Source organism: Centroberyx gerrardi, chromosome 21, assembly GCF_048128805.1.
Source record: "Centroberyx gerrardi isolate f3 chromosome 21, fCenGer3.hap1.cur.20231027, whole genome shotgun sequence".
NCBI lineage: Eukaryota > Metazoa > Chordata > Actinopteri > Beryciformes > Berycidae > Centroberyx > Centroberyx gerrardi.
Genome location: NC_136017.1, coordinates 10,075,872 through 10,095,918, shown reverse-complemented (window position 1 = coordinate 10,095,918; position 20,047 = coordinate 10,075,872). Strand labels below are relative to the sequence as shown.

Here is a 20,047-nt window from a genome sequence, read left to right as displayed (position 1 = left end):
ATAACGCAGGAAAGCTAGGCACAAACACACTGGACAATGTGGCAAAGACTAAGGGGAAAGTGACTGGTAAATATATTACTCTGACTAATTAGTGAATGAAGGACAGCTGGTGCAGGAAGGAGACTGGGTTGATTGAAGATCTGATACAGGTGTGTAACAGCAGGACCTAGAAACACAACACATAGACAAGACACACACAGCCAACAAAAGGAACAGAGAGGGGTAGGGGGTGAGGATGAAGAGGAAGTAGGGAGGCAGGTCAGGAGGTGAGGTAGGCAATGACAGAGTAACAAAGTATATTTACTTAAGTACCGTACTGGAATACAATTTTGAGGTGCCTGTACTTTAGACTGGCTCTACATGACTGATCTACTCTTAGAGCATCAGTCTGCTTTTGCAGCCTGTATGGCCAGAGGTGCATGAAACTTCTCATCTGTTTTTAAAGTGAGTATTTTAATTTCAGGCAACATTAGGCTGCACATTTTTCAACTACATTTCAATGGAAAAATCCTACTTTTCGTCCCATGTTATCTATGTGTTGTCTGCATGTACCGGCCCTGAAGAAAAGAAGCTGTGGACACAAAAGAAGTGAATTCACAGATGTGGTGAGTTCACAAACATGACGCAATTCCTAAGTTCAAACCAGCCAGCTGCAGGAAGCAATCAGATCCAATATGAGTGGAGCAGGACACCAATGCCCCAAAATAAACCTCAGAGGTAATGGACAGATTGAAGATTGAACACTAGCAAAAATTGCAATACATGAATGTTACATTGAATGGGCCTGTTACTGTTGATGCTGTTCATTTAATAGCAAATACTTAAAATCCTAAAGTTCTGTAGAATATTTCATGCAACAAATATAACTTTTAGCAGTGAAATGAAGTAGTGAATAAAGTTCTATTAGGGCATGTCTACTTCTACTTATGTAGATTGATTGATTGATTTTGATAAATTCAAATGCAATATCCCAACAGGCATATACATGTAGCTGTATAGTTACCATGCAACCAATGCAACAAAAACATTGTCTAGTATACATAGTATAGTATACATTGTATAGTCTCTGTTGTGATCCTTAGAGCGCAGACAGGCAGAAAAGGCAGAGCAAACTCACTGATACACTCAGCATTACAAATGAAACATATACACATTTGTGAGACTGGGGTGGTAATTCAGCGAAACGTCTGTGATGGGAGGCGCCCACTTGATAACCCCAGTGACAGATCCGCACTCACACACTCAACCCTGTAACATTTAGATTAGGAGGCTGGTGAATGGTGCTGCCTGTCTGATAAGTGCTAAATATTAGTAGTAGCAGCAGTAGCAGTAGTAGTAGTGGTAGTGGTATTAATGGTAGTAGTAGTATTGATAGCAGTAGTAGTAGTAGTTCTTGTAGTAGAAGTAGCATTAATAATAGTAGTAGTTATAGTAGTAGTAACATAAATAATAGTAGTAGTCATATTAATAGTAGTTTTTTAATAGTAATAGCGGTAGTAGCATTAACAATAGTAGTAGCAGTAGTAATAGCATTAATTGTAGAACTACTACTACTAGTAGTAGTAGCAGTAGTAGCAGTAGCAGTAGTAGTAGCAGTAGTAGCAGTAGTGGTGGTAGTAGCAGTAGCAGTAGTAGTAGCAGTAGTAGTAGTAGCAGTAGCAGTAGTAGTAGTAGTAGTAGTAGTAGTAGCAGTAGTATTAGTGGTATCTTTGTCCAGAGGTAGACAGAGTGGTGCTGCTACATTAAGCAGACACAGACAGCAGTGAGGCCTGTCACTGCTGCTTATGGAGGCTCCACTGACCCATTTCAAACACCAGTGATTCCCTCACAGTTTTCTCAAACAACGGCCTTAACTGCCAAACTTCACAGCTATTCAACTTGGAGCCAAGAATGCCATTATAGTAATCTCACTTACATCATATCTGTTGGAATCAAAACCCTGCCTCTCTGTTTAGCAATGTGAATAAACACCGGGTGCTTCCCCTTGGAGAAAGGTTAGAAGGTGGGTTTTCAAGTGGTTACAAATGCAAATGCCAAATATGCCTTGCTGCATACAGTACCATATGTGCTGTAGCGATGATAGCTTAATGTCTGTATAATGAATGTAATTTCTACTAAGGTTGTGTAACATTTTAATCAATGTGGTTCTTCGTCAGGAAATTATTGGGTAGAAATGTTGCACAAAAAAACCCTAATTGGAACAAGATTGCCATTTATTCAATATTGTCCTTAGTTTTTACCCTGCACCTGATATTGAGTTATTTTGGTTTGTCCATACAATATTTTCACATAAGCATGACAAGCTTTCATTATGCTTTTGAGTGATCAGTAGTATTAATATTGATTCTTAACGTTAGATAGGCAGTCATTGCACAACAGACTTAGCAAACATCTTGACATACTGATATACCCGTAAAAGCAAAATGAGTTTGATTATTTCCATATGAGAAATAACACTTACAGTGATAAACCATTTTATACACAACATTTAATGATCATTCAGTACCTGAGAAGTAGCCACTCACACTCTCTCATGCATATATATTCATTCATGCTTTCTCCTTTAACCCCCCCCCCCCCCCGCCCTCTCTCACACTCACACACACACACACCAACACTGTATCTGTCCAATAAGGCAAAATGCGCTCAAAGTGACACCTATAAACGATTTTAGTCAAGCTTAGTGTAGGCAAATGGAGGCATCCATGAAGTAACGCTCTTCAAACAAGCTGTGCTACATTAGGGAAGAAAACCACTGTCTATTTGTTTGCAGAGGATGTCCGGTCTAAGGGGAACAAGTGCAGAATATGATGTCTATACCCCATCAAGGCAGAGCCTCATATTTGTTAAGCTTTTAACAGGCTTTTAGCATTTACTTCGACTGATCTGCACTTACAGTATGTACCCAGAGGGAATCTTCCACAGGCTGCAGCAACGCGGACTGAAATAGACTTTTATCTTAATCTGGTCAATCTCTACAAGAGCTAACTGGAATGATTAAAAACTATTTGAAACTATTTTTGCTTCATGGGCTTCCTGGAATTTGTGAATTGCCCGACTGTCGAAACAAATCTCAGTGGAGACTTGTATCTATTGTCATGTTTACAGGCCTTTCCACCCCACCAAGGACCGCTTTCCTCTGGTTAAAAAAAAATAGAGGTTTTTCCGTGTTGGAGGTTGGAGTTCCACCCTGCTGAAGTGTCCTTGAGCAAGACACTGAATCGCTCCCAGCTCCAGGAGCATTGTTCTATCTGACCCTGACCTTTGACCTCCCTGCAGGGCCAGAACAGAGACGCAAAAGAGAGAATTTCCCTACAGATATCGATCAAAGTATCACATTATTCTTATTAACACATGGATTCAGTTTTAGAGTGGATTTTCCCCTGAAATTCCTCCGCCCTTGTGTCCCAGATCCAGATAACGGAGTTCTCACGCTGCCTACAGGAACTAGACTGAATGATCAAGGCTATTAATGGGTCTGCAAATACAATGTATGCAGTGTATGACATTTATGACACCCAGTCTGTTAGCCTTTGTTCGGTGAAGTGCTGTGGAATCAGCCATGCAACACGTCTGTAGAGTCATCTGAGCAGACGAGGGGCTGCGCCTGAAGGAAAATCAGGACCACAAGACACATTCTTCCAAACTGTGATTGTTAATCTTCTGGCATCATAATCTAATCCATTTACTGACTGCAAAGACTGCAAGTACTTGTAAAAAAAAGCGACTTCTGAGGACAGCATGTATGTTTGCTGACAAAAATTAGAGAGAATATCTAGAGAATATCTATATTTCTCAGTGCAGAGTTGTAATATAATTAATACCACAGTTTATTGTGCAAGATACATAGTATTTACATGTAAATTATCAAGGCATCCTCCAGGACCTGCTGTATTCTGCGTTGGAGGTTTACTCTGAAGTAAACGAAGACAGAACAAACTAATTTGGAAGGGCCAGCATGATGTACAATACAAAAACACTACTGCCTGTGAAAACCAGTCAAGCAAGGTCTTGAAACTCATCTCATGTGTACCGGCTGGCCTGTTGGATGGCATTTTTTCATTTCATACTGTAACTGCTAACATGTCACTACACTGAATCTAGGCCTACCAAACATTATGGACACTTTCTCTTTTCATGAACTACACGATGAGGTGAATCCAGGTAAAAGCCATTATTCCTTACTGATTTCCATTATTAAATCTATACCGATCACAAAGAAGAGTAGAAAAAGAGAGGTAGAGAAGGATTTTTAAGCTTTGAGACAAGTGAGATGTGGATTTGTGTAAAAGGAGCTGCAACTCAACATCAGGAGGAAAGTCCCTAATATTTTGCAGTGTGTTTCAAAGATGTATTTTCTGTGTTTTGGATGATATTTTCTGTATAAATATAACTATAATATCTATAACTTTTCTGGTCACCAATTTTTTGTCATTCATTTTGTCATTTACTTTGATAGCTCCACATTTACCTTGGCGGTATTTAGCAGAACATGGAGTGCCAGTATTCCAGGCTATATAATAGAGAGAGAACGGCAGAGTATACGAGTTACTGCATAACCTGGTTTCACTTTAGACTTGGCACACTGTACAGCCATATGTCCGTGCTAAGATAACCACTTCACACTCACTGCGCTTCCTTGTATACCTGCAGCCATTCTGAATAATAAGACATTTTCCTTTATATATAATATTGGTGAGTACCTCTGACACTCTGTCCAAACCAATTTCTAGTCCATCTAAATAAAAGTGAACTTGGCCGCTATTCTCAAAGAGATGGCGGCGATTTACTGCATGAACGAATGAATGAATGACTTATAAATGTTTTGCATAGTTGAGAGCTGGGAGGAAAAGCCAAGGCAAGCAGCTGCATACTTCCTCAAAACATAGGAACACCACAACTTGATCAAAGCTGACGAACTTTACTCTCGGTGGACATTTATTGTCCCACCTTTGAAGCCGAAGTTGGGATAATATTTAACAGAAAAGCGGGTGTCGGATAACTTTCTTTTCCTCCGCGTGCAGCCGAGTTGGGTGACTGTCCATGGCGTTGTGAGTTGGACGGACAGGCTACTCGTCATCTACGCGCAGAAACAATGGTTCGTGGTGGTTTGTTAATACTCACATACCGATGTTATGCTGTTGTGCTTCAACATGGGGCTTCCAACAGGGGCTTCCTTGTACCATGCGCAATTTTCTGACTTTTCTGACTTTTCTGACTTTTGGCCATTTAACTTTTAACAGGTTCCCATTGCCAAGGTGCTCCTTGGAGTCTTTGGGCTAGCGGTCGTCGTCATTTTGATAGCGGTGCCCACGGCGATATTTTTGAATGGTGAGTCTTTGTGATTTAATGATTCGCATCTTGCTATATGGGGGGAAATGCATTTTTGTTCATCTATGGTCCGCTGCACCATAAAACACATCCGACACAAAGTAAATTACGCACGCGTCATTACGCATGGTCCATTTGGACAGTTGGGTGTGAAATGGCACCGTTTCAACTTGCTGATAGGAAATGTGAAGCAATCCAACAGTACATTTCCATCCAAGTATTAGGAACAGAGCGGAACAAACGTCTAGATGGGGAATATATATCTATTTTTAATTCCTTTCCATTTAGACACAGACAGGGCGTGCTTTACTCCGCACAGTGGAAATGGAAAATCAGTGTCTCTGCGACACATGCATGGGTTTAAATAGCTTCATATCCAGTCGCTGTTCACCGTGTCAATTCCCATAATTACCCGATAAATGCACCGTCCAAACATGCATGAAGCAAAAAGTATTCCTTTTGTCCTTATCAGTTACAGCCTTTACAACACATGTCCGCTCACCTTCTTTTATGATGACGATCATGATGTGTGTGCATGATATCATATCTACCAACCATCACCTTCACTTCACTGATGCTGCCAAGTTCTGACTTTGGCTTTGTGTTTTAGAGGATGAGGGCGGCAAAACCCAGAGATCTTTCACCCTGGATGATGTGTTCAACAATTCACTGAAACCCAAGTCCTACAACATGAGATGGATCTCAGGTGGGACACACCTACACACCCATCATTATCAGAATTTAACCTGCAAAAGGCAGCCATGGCAGGGTGGGGTGGGAGGATACTGAATACTGTGAGAAGTCACGGTGTGGGTGTGTGTGTGTGTGTGTGTGTGTGTGCTTTATCTCCATTCATCTATTACAGTATTGTTACTAATAGTGCTAGTGCTCTAGTTACCAATTCTCATCAATTCTTATAAATACTGTGTGTGTGTGTGTGTGTGTGTGTGTGTGTGTGTGTGTGTGTGTGTGTGTGTGTGAAGTGTACATGAAATGGTGTTCAAATCAAATATGCTACTTAATGTCTTATTCAACCTTTAGGAATTTGCATGTTTGTTCTCCCTGGTTGAGTTAGTCTAGGAGAATGATTCTATTCTATTCTATTCTATTCTATTCTATTCTATTCTATTCTAATCAGTGTCTTCTCATCCTCCCCTATAGATCATGAGTATCTGCATAAGACACAAGGCTCAGTCTTCCTTCACAACGTGAAAACAGGAAACTCCTCAGAATTCTTAAGCAGCATGACATTTGTAAGTCATCCTACTTAAGTCATCCTACTTGTGTGTGTGTGTGTGTGTGTGTGTGTGCGTGTGCGTGTGTGTGTGTGTGTGTTTCTTTGTACAAGTAAGATAAACCATATGACATTGGTAGGAAACCAAATATAAACAAGTGCAGTGTTGTTAGCGAGGCGGCTGGGGAGGCAGCAGACCCTTCACATCAGTTGTCTGCTTTTCCAACACAGGAAAGAGTCAACGCCTATGACTACCAGCTGTCTGCGGACCAGAAATATGTTGCTTTCATGAGCAACTACTCCAAGGTACGTCAGACTTTTATTCACTGATGAAATCTGTTCCTCAAATTTCCTGCGTGATCATCCCTTATGTTTTGTTTTTTCTTGTCCCATTAGCTGTGGAGGCATTCGTTCACAGCGTCATATTCGCTTTATGACCTGGAAAAACTGTACGTACCCAAACTATACAGTTTATGCACGATATTCATTTTCATTCCTTTATTTTCACCTAAGATCCATACAAAAAAACAAATGGTGCTGTATAACATAAAGGGTAGAGCATGGCAGTAACTCTGCCAGGGTTAAGGATTCCCCCTGGGTCACCTATGATAAAAATGTTTGCACCAAATGGCCTATGCTATGCCTGCAAAACTACTTCAAATATAATAAAACAATAATAAGGCAGTTGACTTTAGTAGAGCCTGGTGGAAAAGCTATCTTCTGCAGCTGGAAAAATAAAGTGCATCCCAACAATCTGTGAATAATATCTTTCTTTTTCACTTCATTACAGGGATTTTATTTCACCACATGACATTCAACATGAAACCCAATATTTTGCATGGGCTCCTGAGGGGAACAAGCTGGTGAGCTCGGACAGATGCAAAAGCTTGGTGATACGTACATACTAACTCTTAGTGACAGTTCTGCTTTTAAGTGGATGATAGATGAGGCTGTCAAACAACACCTTTCCCAAACACTTGTATAAGTTGGACCGGGGCGAAATGGGGGATAACAAACAGTGTGGATTGTTGAGGGTTCAGAGCTGGAATGCCAAAAGCTCCAGTTTTCTTCACATTACAAAGGTCACACGTCAAAGATGTAATAGAGTAAAAAATGTAAAGGAGTTGAAGTTACACCATGCATGTTCTGCTGTAGTACACATTGTAATGTAGTGGAGATGGTGTTTGTGAATACCATTGCATAACATCATCTTGGGTTCATTCCAATCTTTAGGTTATTTCACTCATTGTCAACACAGTGAGGACTCTCTAAACTGAACCTATCTATCTTTAAACCATCTTTATAGGCATATGTTTGGGGAAATAATGTGTATGTGAAGACCAGCCCTACTTCCCGACCAGAGCAAGTCACTTTCAATGGAAAAGAGAACCAAATTTTCAATGGCATCCCAGACTGGGTGTATGAGGGTAAGTGACACATTTTGTACAGAATTCCTGTGAAACTATAAATCAACTCAGTTACTATGAATTGACCACAAGCATTTACGGAGAAACACACATTTACACATTAAGAAAGCATGAATTTACAAAATAAGAAACAGTAATGTCAATAGACAAATCTAGTACATGAGTGACTTAATTAAAGCAAGACTAGGCCAATTAAGAATTATTTGGAACTGTTTAGGAGCCAAACACCTCTGGATTAAAATAACACATCATCACTGTCTGGTGAAAACCTTGTATCTCCAAAATGTCAACTTTTCAGGAAAAAAACAGCCTTGTTTTTAGCTTGGTGACAATTCATTTGTAGGTTTATCCAGTGGGTTTTGAAAGGGTTACGTAAGCTCAAGAGGTGGGAGAATACACATAGAATACACACTCCGCAGATAGAGGAACCACGAAATCCTTCAGTTGAAGTGAAACCATGAAAATCAACCACATTGGAGGAATGATTCATTCACACAGCAGCGATATGCCGTGTGGAAGCTTATACACCCAGCTGCTATCAGTACATGCATTTTTTAGCACGGGTGATCTGGTGGGAATTGAACCCCTAACCCTCGACCCCGTTAGTGCCACGATCTCCCCATGAGTGTGAAGTCCTGAATCCTAATGCAGCTGTCCTGTCCCCCCTCCTGCTTTCAGAGGAGATGTTCTCGTCCACCCAGGGCCTGTGGTGGTCGCCTGGAGGGAAGTACGTGGCTTATGCTGAGTTCAACGACACGGAGGTCCACACTATAGAGTACTCCTGGTACGGCAAGGACCAGTACCCACGCACTGTTGCCATTCCATATCCAAAGGTGGGACTTCCATTCAGATGCGGTATATAGGTGCAATATGCAGTGCACACAGCACGTTAAAGGCATACTGAGCAGGATTTTCCCCCTTGAAATAGCATAAACTCACAAAATGATCCTACTCAATCATTACTTAAGGGCCATTAGTAGTCTGACAGTCTGTGTTTGCAGAGAGCCTGTCTTCTGCCTGGATTTTCTTATTTCTGAATGTTCGGGACATTTCTGGGCGTCAACCTTTTGGCAGCAGGTATGTCCGCCTGCAACCAAAACCACTGCTGCATCGTTTTATATCTAAAAGCCACGCTGGCTGCGGTAGCGGTCCTGAACTCAAACACAGAGCAACTGGAGTTCTGGTCAGGGCGAGTGTGTGTCGTGAGTTGGCAGCTAGCTACCGTTGTTAGCGTAGCTTCGTTGTAGTAGAAAAGCTGATAGCTAAGCTAACCGGCACCTACCTGTCCAACAGAAAACAGGCCGACTCCGCCTCGCTCTTCATCCCCATCCTCTCCTTCAATACTCGCCAACGGGTGAAATCCAACCCCAGATTCATTCTCGTCTTGGAACAAGTCTTGTCTGCTTGGTGTTTCGCCTCGCTGTACTTTTTTACTGTTTTTTACCATTCTGGCAACCGTGTTAAGGGGGCGTGCTTGAGCTAGGGAAGAGGGGTCAACGTTGAAAGTTGGGTTTACAAGCCACAACCAGCAAAATCCTACTCAGTATGCCTTTAAGTAGCTTGTACTGGGATCATTATAGTGCTGTATGTGAATGAACTGTGGACTATGGGTTGAGGTCTGGGCAATCAGGCCGATTATGTCACAATTCATTGAGATCTTTTTGCGTAATCGAGCGTTTTGTTTGGGCGTATGTCATGTTGTCTTGTTGTGCAGTCAGGTACTCCCAACCCTGTGGTGAAATTGTTTGTGGTGGACGCCGCCAACACAACAAAGATCGCTCAAGTCGTGGCTCCACCCTCATTCGGCTCTGGGTAACGAAGCAAAGTTCTCCCAGCATGCTGTAAAGATTTGTGGCAGACATAAATGAAAGGAGTTTAGCCCACAATTACCACATTTTCATATCTATTTATTTCCCTCAGTGAACACTACTTGGCCACAGTTACCTGGGTGACAGATGAGCGTCTGGCTGTCCAATGGCTGAAGAGATTGCAAAACCACCTCATCCTTCAGATCTACAACTTTGATGGAAACAACTGGAATGCTGGCGAGGTACAATATATCATCATGTATAATCTATCTATCTATCTATCTATCTATCTATCTATCTATCTATCTATCTATCGTCTAGTGCAGTTTCAAACACCAATTAACTCTATATGAACATCTGTTTCTTTCCAGTTTCTGGAGCGGAAAAGTTCCACCGGTTGGATTGGACGGGTAAGCCCGGTATACTGTAAAGTACGAATTGATTATACTAAAGGTACACACTGTACTAATATACATGTACTTCCTAGTTTTCACCACCAGAACCAGTTTTTGCTGCAGACAAGAGCAGTTATTACCTGGTGATGAGCGACACCGATAGGTACAAGCACATCCATCATGTGGTTGGGGTACGTATCTCTAAAGCTCCTGCACATTTCATCTTACACACCTCGCTTTAATTTAGTTTTATTTACTCTTTATTTAACCAAGTAGTCCCACTGAGATGAAGAACTTCAAGAGAGACCTGGCCAAGAGAGCAGCATCAAGACAAACATAATAATTGCATGGAAACAGTATACAGCAATGTAACAAAGCAAAATACAATAAAATATAGAAGGGATAGCAAAGTAGTAATTAATAATCTATATAAGCGTTCTGCTTTAGGCTGTAATCCAGTATCAAACCAGCAGGTTCAGGAGCCAAACCTGTTTAAATCTTGTAACTAAAAGCAATGACACCTTACTGATTCTACCACAAGATCCTTCATTAACAGTTTATTGTGCGGAAGGTCGTCGGTTCAATCCCCCGGACCGGCAGGATAAATCTGGGTGGGGAAAGTGAAAAGCAGCGCTTGCCCCTCCCTCATTACCACCACTGAGGTGCCCTTGAGCAAGGCCCTTAACCCCAACCGCTCCAGTGGAGCTGCTCAGTGGCCAGCAGATCAGACTGTGGTTGTACTGATCAGCTTCCAGGTGTGAATGTGATCAGGGCGTTCCTGAAAAAGAGAGCATTGCTCTCAGTGAAACTCCCCTGAATAAATGAAGGTGGAACATTTTTACGACTTTTATGACTTGCAGGGCAAAGCTACGCCGATCACCTCCGGACGATGGGAAGTCATTGACATCCTGAAAGTCACAGCAGACAGTGTGTAAGTTGGATTCATCGCCCACATGCACAGTGAACTTAATCATAATTAATAATTGATTGTACTAATTTATAATTCATTCATATAAATTAATAAATATGCCTTACATTAAATGCATACACACCTAGGCCTGACTGGCTCACCGTTTCTTTTTTTTCCTCCATTCTTACATTTAAACACATCCACATAGAGAAATGCACACACACACACACACACACACACACACACACACACACTTCAGTGATGTCCCATGACCTGAATTCCACCCTTGCTACAGTAAGAGGTCTCCTTCACCACTCATTCATACCGCTGTCAAACACATTATTCCACAGATATTATTCAAGTAACCAAGATGGCGGCAGGCCAGGAGGAAGGAATGTTTACAAGTAAGGGCTTTATATTTATATTTCATTTCAAGGCATAATTTTTCTTGAGAGTACCTTTAGATTTACAGTGCCTGTGTGTGTGTGTGTGTGTGTGTGTGTGTGTGTGTGTGTGTGTCAGGTCGACCACCCAAGGAAACAAATGTCTAACTTGTGGATTGCGTGGGGAAAACTGCCAGTACAACTCGGCCTACTTTAGCCACAACGCCTCTTTCTACCGCATGGGCTGCTATGGTCAGTTATCAAATGTCTCCTTTCTTTCTTTTTCTTTCTTTCCCTCCTTCTATACACTGATCAATATTGTTTTGTATTTAAAGGTCCTGGTATTCCTCACTATTCTCTCAGGGATAACAGGGAAGAGACAGGTGAGACACTAAAATGAACTAAACTAAACAAATCTATTTGAATCTAAAGATATACTGTATTGGGAAAACACAGTCGTTTATATTGACAAGCGTTCTCAATTTTTACATTTTTAGAGGTGAAAGTTCTGGAGGATAATAGTGTGTTTACCAGCTTGATATCTGACGTCCAAATGCCCAGCATGCGTCGTGCCACCATCAAAATTGGAGAATTCAGTAAGCAAAATCAACAATTTAATAATTTAAATAACATAAATGACAAGTAATTTAACCATAGAGCACGATTTATTGATATCTTTGTATGGATATTCATATTTTTTGACAGCTCTTTGGTACCAGATGACTTTGCCTCCAGGCTTTGATGAATCCAAGAAGTACCCCTTACTGATAGACGTGTAAGATTTCTACTTAAAATGCATTCAGGATATGCTTTCACACACCTCAGATCTCTCCTGATCAAAAAAAAGATGGTACTTTTCACCTCATAAACAGATATTCTCCCCACCTTCCAGTTACGCTGGGCCCTGCAGTCAGAAAGCAGACTTCAGCTACAGCGTGAACTGGGCCACCTACCTGGCCAGCACCGAGAAAGTCATCGTCGCCAGCTTTGACGGGAGAGGAAGCGGTTACCAAGGCGATGAGATAATGCACCAAATCTACACACGTCTGGGAACCTATGAGGTGGAAGATCAGATAACGGCAGCCAGGTAAGGGGGGAAAGGGAGAAGCAGTTTAGACAAGTCAATGCATCTCCCGCTCGTCTTGTTTGGCTCAACGGGACTTACTCACTCACTTACTTCTCTAATGTAGAGCTTGGTTTAAATATAGGACACGTTATGAGCTTTAAACACTGATGACTTGTTTATCTGATGGCAGAGAGGCTTAGTCACTGAGGAACAGTAAAGATTATAAGGCTGTTGTAGGTGCAGTTTATGTCTTTGTTATCTCCTGCCCTCATCTAAAATAACAGCGTCATTTCTTTTTTGCTTTTCAGGGAATTCACCAAAATGGGCTTCATTGATAAAGACAGAATTGCAATCTGGGGCTGGGTAAGTTTCCCAAAAGAGTTACTGAAATGACCAGTGGAAGTAATGAGGCCTTGTGGCAAAAAATGCCCTTAAAAGTTCATAAAATGCCCCTGAAATTAAAAATGAGGTGATGCAGTGTATTAAAATAAACATTATGATTTGAAATAAAGCAAATCTTAGAGGTACAAATTGAGTGTTTCTTTGCCAATATGCAACGCAAATGTATTATTTCATAGTTCAATAAAATTGCCCCAGAAAAGGAGCAAGATGCCTCTAAAAATCAGATCAAGGGGCAAGAAATGCCCTCTGAAAAAAGTGAATGTCTTACCCATGCATATGTTTGGATGCTGCATAAGACAGCAGCTAATAGGCAATTTATTTTCACAGTCCTATGGTGGCTATGTAACATCCATGGCACTGGGAGCTGGAAGTGGAGTTTTCAAATGTGGAATGGCAGTCGCTCCAGTCTCTAAATGGGATTATTATGGTATGTTTTTTCTGTTTTACCAGCATTTTCAGTGCTAACAACAGAATCCAGAACCACTTTATAATGAGATACAGGATTTATGTGTCCGTTTTTGTTTCACCGACCTGTATTCCAGACTCCATCTACACAGAGCGCTACATGAAGCAGCCGTCAGAGAACCAACTCGGCTACAGTGTAAGTGTGACACACAGGCCAGTCATTCAGCTGCTCTCTGCCAGTGTTTAGTCACTGTCTGTGGTAATAATTTGCACAAATAACACAATTTGATTCGTATTATGCAGAACTCAACAGTAACTGAGAGGGCTAAGAATTTCCATTCAGTGCAATACCTTCTGGTCCATGGAACAGCTGATGGTGAGTTATAAAGTATTTCACACTAAAGCATTTTTACTTTTTTTGTGTATTTCTTTGGCACAATAATCCTCATTGGGATTATTATAAACCCCATTGGAATTATTATAAGCATTTATACAATTTTCAGCCAAAAACCCAAATTGCCCTCCAGCATACAGTATTGTGCATTGTTCTTATGTTCTCAACAAGTACTGATTAAACCTAGAAATCTTTCCTAAATGCATTTTATTTTCTTTCAGCTTATGTAGCAAAACACTCATGACAATAAAACATATACTTTGCTTTTTGACTAATAGTCAAAAGTGATGTCTGCGTGAATTTTTAAGACATTGATTTTTTTATATTCCAACCACTATGTGGTTGTATAACGTTTTTTTCAAGTGGACAAATTGTTTGTTTGTTTTTTTTATATCAACAGTTAAATTGATTATTAAGATTTTTGTGCAAAGTTTATGATTAGACACTTATGTATAGTTTCTCTCTCACTGACTTATTTAAACATCACATTATGGAAAGATGTCTGGTGTCTCTATATCTTTTGTTTATCTAATTATTCGTTCGTTGTGTATTTCCAGACAATGTTCATTTCCAGCAGGCCGCCCAGATCTCCAAAGCCCTGGTTGATGAACATGTGGACTTTGAGGCGATGGTGAGTGTTTAGTATCAGATTTGAAATCAATGGAAAACTCGCTGCTTTCTGAGGGACTTGTGTGTCCATTCCTAGTTGCATATTGCATGTGGACTGGAGTAAAGGTTAGTTAGTAAGTTAGTAATAAACGTGACTAAATATTTTGTCGTCTGTTTTTTCCAGTGGTATACGGACAAAGATCACGGCCTTGGCGGCTCAGCCTATCCACACGTCTACACCCACATGAGTCACTTCCTGCAGAGGTGCTTTGCATGAGCTGCACCGGATCATAAGGATCTGTGTCTGTGTTGCGTCATGTGAACAAGGAATCATTTCTGAGATTTAATTGTAAATGCAAAGCTTGATTGTCAGTGTTGAAAATGTCAAGAAAAAGTCTTCTTGGTGTTTTTTTTTCTTTTTGGTGCAAAGTCGCTGAAGTCAGTGATGAGCTTCAGCTTGATGAGTACAAAGTGGTCCATATTCCAAGTCCTCCAATCTGTGTCAGATTTATACATTTCTGAAAGTGATATTTCACTTTGGTAGAGCGTTTACATTTTGTAGTGCATATACAAAGTCTAAAAGTCACACTTTACAAACAATACAAATTTGACCCAGGTAATATTTTTTTCATTTTGGTTCCTGGATTTAACTTTTCAACGTTTCATTTTGCTTGAGCTGGGGAAAAATCCTGAACTTCTATGGAGATGTGCATGCTGAAAAGTGAAAATGTTCTACTAAAGTGAAACTTTGTGACTGAATACCCAACTCAGACATCAAGAGTTTTTTTATTGTACTGAATTACGCACAGAAACATATTGCACCACAGTAATTTATACATGTTAAACTAAATCTATTATATTATGACTTTTTGTTGTAATAATTATTTTCTAAAATAATACAGAATTAAATGAGAGCTTTTTTGTTTGAAATATCTCTGTCTTTTTTTAATAATGTCTTTGTGGGACCATGGGACATAACATATATAAAGTCCTATGACTATATATTTGAGGTTTAGAACCTAATACTGCAAAAAATAACACAATGCAACTGTGATTTCTCAGTTCATAACCAAAGCAGTTCAATGTTGGCTCGGTACTATAAGTCAGTGTCATATAGTAGCAGAATTGCATGAACATTAATTTTAGTAGAGCATCACTCTTTATTGAACGACCATTGTAAAACGGAGATGACTTCCGCTGTCGATGTTTCCCATATTTGAGATTTGATCGGAATAAATCCACAAATACTGACTCACCCTGCAGATGTGACGGCACAGATATCATGATGACACAGTAGCACATTAAAGCATCTTGTTTGACAGGATGAGCCTAACACCTAAGTGACAGCTGGCGTCACGCATGAATAGCGTCTTTCCTGGTTGATGTGGCCGGTGCGACGAGGCCCGTGTCTAATGGGTTGAGAGTAACAGGTGGACTTGGCAGAGGTAAAAAGGTAAAGGTAAAATTGGGCCTCCTCCTCCTCCTACTATATATAAAGAGCCTGGAGCAGGACAGGACAGATACAGATACCAGGAACCAAGCAGAGGAACTAACAGCTCAACTGCAGCATCAGTCTTTCTATCTGCTGGGAAACAACAAGACAAGGTGAGTTGTTTTTTGTCAAGACTTGCCTCAAACTCTGCTCCTTTTATTCAGCTTGAAAATATACAGCTATCTCATCCAAAATGCATTTCTTTTTTTTTAAGAATCAACTGTAACCATCTCTTGGTTGTATGTGTGTGTGTTTCTGTGTGTGATGCGTAGGTTATAACAATGAAAAGCATCCGTTCCCTGGCTGGTATCCTTCTGGTCCTCTGCTTTGTCCAGAGCAGCTGGCAAGTTCCTCTGCTTGAGGCTGATGACAGCTCGAGGTACACTCAAAGCCTAAAGATAAACCACATGTATTCTTATTGTAAATACACTGAGATGGCTATCTTTTTGTTTAAGGGACCATCAGGCAGTGGTATTGCTAGGGTTAGGGTTGGGGTTAGGGTTAGGGTTGGGGTTAGGGTTACCTTGCATTGTATTAAGACTGATAACTTTATAAGCAAGATAATAGCCTATTTCTACACTCCATAACCAGCACAAGGAACAGCCTGGAGATGGAGAAACACGATTGGCATCTAATGAGCAATGTGGAAAATGTCAGTGCTTCACAGTTCTGTCAGTGTCCCATATTCCCACGTGTGAATATGTGTAACTGTGAGCAGATATAGCTGGGTACTCTTGCAAATAGTTTTTAAAAAAAAGTACGGCACCTATTTGAAGTTAAAAGTGCATATCTAATCAAAGACAGCGTTTCTCATCTCAAAGTAAGAGTGTGATTCTAGATGATGTTTTCTCCCTCCTGCAGTTTAGAGGCAGAAGACGCAGCAGCTGAGCTGTCCAACGTGAAGAGACATTCGGAGGGAACTTTCTCCAACGACTACAGCAAGTACCTGGAGGACAGGAGAGCGAAGGACTTTGTTTGGTGGCTGATGAACAGCAAGAGGAGCGGGTTAGTGTGTCTGTGCGATCCACGCAACATGTTATATTATCACAAGAATCAAAAAGGTTATCATTGTAGGTGAGGTACTTTTAGAGTAGGATAGCACTATTTGGCTGTATTTCTTGAACAATGAAAAGATATTCAAGCTCAGTTATGGAGTAAAATCAGCTTTTAAGGGGCTACACTGATGTGGCTCTCTAATTCTCTCCTTAGAATTAAGAAGAATTATCACATTTTTTACACTAAGAGTCAAAAGTTTGGACACATGCATTTTTCCTTATTTTTACTATTTTCCATATTTTAGAATAATAGTAAAGACATCATAACTATGAAATAACACAAATGGAATTATGCAGTGACCAAAAAAGTGTGAAACAAATCAAAACTATCTTCTATTTTAGATTCTTTAAAGTAGCCGCCCTTTGCCTTGATGGAAAGGCAAAGGCTTTGGAAAGAAATTCATACATAGGCATCAACTTCACTATTTATATTTGTCTAAGGAACAAATTTCAAGCATTTCAGCATAAGCCTTTAGATCAAAATGGCTTTAAGATGATGAAAAACATAGTACGTTCAATCAGGTGTGTCCAAACTTTTGACTGGTTAAACTGTTAAAAATAAGTTCAAATATCCTAGTCCTCCTCACTGAACATCGTTATCTTTCTGCAGTGCTGCAACAAAGCGCCATGCGGACGGGACCTACACCAGCGATGTGAGCTCCTTCCTCCAGGACCAGGCAGTCAAGGACTTCGTCGACAGGCTGAAGTCCGGACAAGTCAGAAGAGAGTAGGCCCTCCCTCCTTCCTTCTCCTACAGCACCCACCGCCTAATGTCCTCCCTGTTGTCTGACGCCACGAAGAAGAAGAGCGAGAGAGAGAGAGAGAGAGAGAGACAGATAGAGAAGCTAATCAACTGCTTGCATAATCCTCGTCGTTCCCCTTCGCCCCTTTCCCTTCCATGTCTTTTCTTTTCTCAAGGCCTGTGCTGATGTTCCATGTGGTCGCCAAAAATAAATCACCTGAACCTTTGCCCTGCGTTGATTGATATGTGCCTACACTGAAAGTATGCGTGTTGATTGTGACTGGAGGAATGATTATCAGTGATGATTACTTTCACACAAAACAATGAACCAATCATGAAATGATCACAGCGACACAGTCTCTTCATTTAGCACACAAATCTAGACAAATGGTACACTAATGATGCTTACTGTGTGGCGGACACTACACTGTAGATCACACAACTGACTGCAAATGGCAGGTTTTACGCATTACAGAGCTACTGACCCTGACTGAGCGCTGTTTGTCCTGTGTGCCTGTGTACATATCCAGATCTGAGATGGACAGGAGGGGTGGAGCGTTCAGCAGGAGGCATGTAGATGGGAGCTTCACCAGCGATGTGAACAAGGTGCTGGACTCCATGGCTGCCAAGGAATATTTACTCTGGGTCATGACCTCCAAGCCCTCAGGGGAAAGGTAACACAAAGTTACACAGTTTAATAGACACAGATACATGCTAGATTTTTTGTTTTTAATTGTCAGTCTGCTGTGTCATGGCTTGACTGTGATTTTCTTTCTTTTGCAGTAAGAAAAGGCAAGTCGATCACTGAAAGACTCTTCAGGAAATCCCTCTATGCTGCACAATGTAACGGAATAGAAAGCCATACTGCTTTGCATGTTATAACGTTGTCTTTGACATGTTTGAAATTGTGAATCTTTTTACACTATGCCATACAAAGATACAAAAGCTACTCTTCCACAGTTTTATGGTGCACCAGAGGAGTTATGAAATTGAGGAAATATTTTTTTTGTCTACAAATTTAAATTATTTTCTATATTTTTAATGTGAAAAGAACACAAAACTTTAAAAAACTCAGGTACGCCTATATGCAAAACTCTAGAAATGTAATTAGCTTTCATTGCGTATTGATAACCCGCTCTGCAAAATAAAGTTTTTCATTGTCAGTTTCATTGTCTTATTTAAGATAATTTTCATTTACATCTTTTTACCAACATGCTGTAAAAGACATGTAAGTAACTCAATAGTGAAGCAATTGATGAAACTTTGGTCAGAATCAATCGGCATGATGGAAAATTAAGGGAAAATAGGGTTATAGAGTTATGCTTTAAAGTCTACCTGCAATAACTACATTTTATTCCAATGAATATAAGCAAATGTGAGATGATACCTTTCCTTTCTATTGGCACTCATTGGTAGTCTCCAACCTGAAGATAGTCTGACAGGAATCATGGGAAAAAGGTCACAACATGCCCGGGTGCAAGAATTTTTATAGGCTCCTATTCCTATAACTGACCTTTGATCATATAAATTCTGCAGTTGTTGGATGTAGGGATAGTGGCCGAATTAACTTATTGCAGGACCTCTCTGCGGGACCCTCAGCATCATGGGCCAAGGTGCAAAGTCACTGCCAGAGGAGCCGAGGCTCGGCCCCAACGCCCTGCAGAGCTTCAGCCTGAGGGGCAGCCGCCGCACAGCGTTCTCCATCCCCCTCCTGAAGTCAAAGGTGGAGACAAGGAAGACAATAACCACACACCGTGCATCTTGGGAGATCTACAGAATAGCTGTGGGACAGTGCAGGAGAGTGCAACACTGGGAAAATCAATTTAGCAGCATGGGGAGTGTGGAGACTTTCCTCCATCCCGACCCGCTCCGGGGCGGCTGCTGCTCTGACCTCTGACCTGAGGGGGTGGGGTGGGGTGAGAAGATTTCCCTACGGGTATCGACATAGTATCACATCATTTATTTATTATTTCAATTTTTAAATTCAATTCTATGAGGCAGAGTTTGTTTAATATCTCTTTATTTACTCGCTCGCTCGCTCGCTCTCTCACTCTCATGTAACAAATCACAATTTAACAACAGATCTGAATTGATATTTTTCTATACAGATGACTTAAATTATTAAACATAAGTATACAGCTATCACTACCAAATTTAAGGCAGAATTCCACACATAAGTGGTCAAAATATTTGATATTGATATAATTTTGACCCATTATTAGTTTCTCTACTCAACTAAGAACCATCAATTAGACAGTACAATGGGAAAAGAACATCTACAACAAAAACTTGCCTTCAACACTGATTCCAAGTTAGTAATATATTAGTAACATTTTACATGAATAAAATATACTATGTTTGTACATTGTTAAGTCTTTACCATTTATTACATGT

General features: G+C 40.6%; 2 protein-coding genes across 3 annotated transcripts; both read left to right on the top strand.

The window, feature by feature from the left end:
• The first annotated feature begins 4,065 nt into the window (after positions 1–4,065).
• LOC139917698 (dipeptidyl peptidase 4-like) lies at positions 4,066–15,054 on the top strand. Of its 2 annotated transcripts, none has more exons than XM_071906874.2 (27): positions 4,066–4,164; positions 5,025–5,098; positions 5,244–5,331; positions 5,942–6,037; positions 6,493–6,584; positions 6,797–6,871; positions 6,962–7,014; positions 7,356–7,428; positions 7,872–7,992; positions 8,671–8,825; positions 9,707–9,804; positions 9,913–10,042; positions 10,172–10,210; positions 10,288–10,386; positions 11,056–11,126; positions 11,456–11,509; positions 11,628–11,740; positions 11,824–11,871; positions 11,986–12,084; positions 12,194–12,263; positions 12,381–12,575; positions 12,863–12,917; positions 13,284–13,383; positions 13,499–13,557; positions 13,665–13,737; positions 14,313–14,386; positions 14,549–15,054. In XM_071906874.2, the coding sequence occupies exons 1-27, from the start codon at positions 4,119–4,121 to the stop codon at positions 14,639–14,641; spliced, it is 2,343 nt and encodes a 780-aa protein (XP_071762975.2). In that variant the 5' UTR covers positions 4,066–4,118; the 3' UTR covers positions 14,642–15,054. The 2 variants fall into 2 exon arrangements, with proteins under 2 accessions (XP_071762975.2, XP_078147267.1); XM_078291141.1 differs by lacking the exon at positions 4,066–4,164 and adding an exon at positions 4,645–4,695.
• Positions 15,055–15,881: 827 nt separating this feature from the next.
• On the top strand, positions 15,882–18,526 carry LOC139917705 (glucagon-1-like). The gene is made up of 6 exons (XM_071906884.2): positions 15,882–15,969; positions 16,129–16,235; positions 16,718–16,861; positions 17,522–17,638; positions 18,184–18,327; positions 18,437–18,526. The coding sequence occupies exons 2-6, from the start codon at positions 16,138–16,140 to the stop codon at positions 18,459–18,461; spliced, it is 528 nt and encodes a 175-aa protein (XP_071762985.2). The 5' UTR covers positions 15,882–15,969; positions 16,129–16,137; the 3' UTR covers positions 18,462–18,526.
• Positions 18,527–20,047: the final 1,521 nt, after the last annotated feature.

Excerpts from the sequence above, each read along its gene's own strand:
- LOC139917698 (XM_071906874.2), top strand. The coding sequence starts at position 4,119 with ATGGACACTTTCTCTTTTCATGAACTACACGATGAGGTGAATCCAG. Across the intron at positions 10,211-10,287 it reads CCACCGGTTGGATTGGACGG|TTTTCACCACCAGAACCAGT; the intron begins GTAAGCCCGGTA and ends TGTACTTCCTAG. Across the intron at positions 13,738-14,312 it reads GGTCCATGGAACAGCTGATG|ACAATGTTCATTTCCAGCAG; the intron begins GTGAGTTATAAA and ends GTGTATTTCCAG.
- LOC139917705 (XM_071906884.2), top strand. The coding sequence starts at position 16,138 with ATGAAAAGCATCCGTTCCCTGGCTGGTATCCTTCTGGTCCTCTGCTTT. Across the intron at positions 16,862-17,521 it reads ATGAACAGCAAGAGGAGCGG|TGCTGCAACAAAGCGCCATG; the intron begins GTTAGTGTGTCT and ends ATCTTTCTGCAG. Across the intron at positions 18,328-18,436 it reads TCCAAGCCCTCAGGGGAAAG|TAAGAAAAGGCAAGTCGATC; the intron begins GTAACACAAAGT and ends TTTCTTTTGCAG.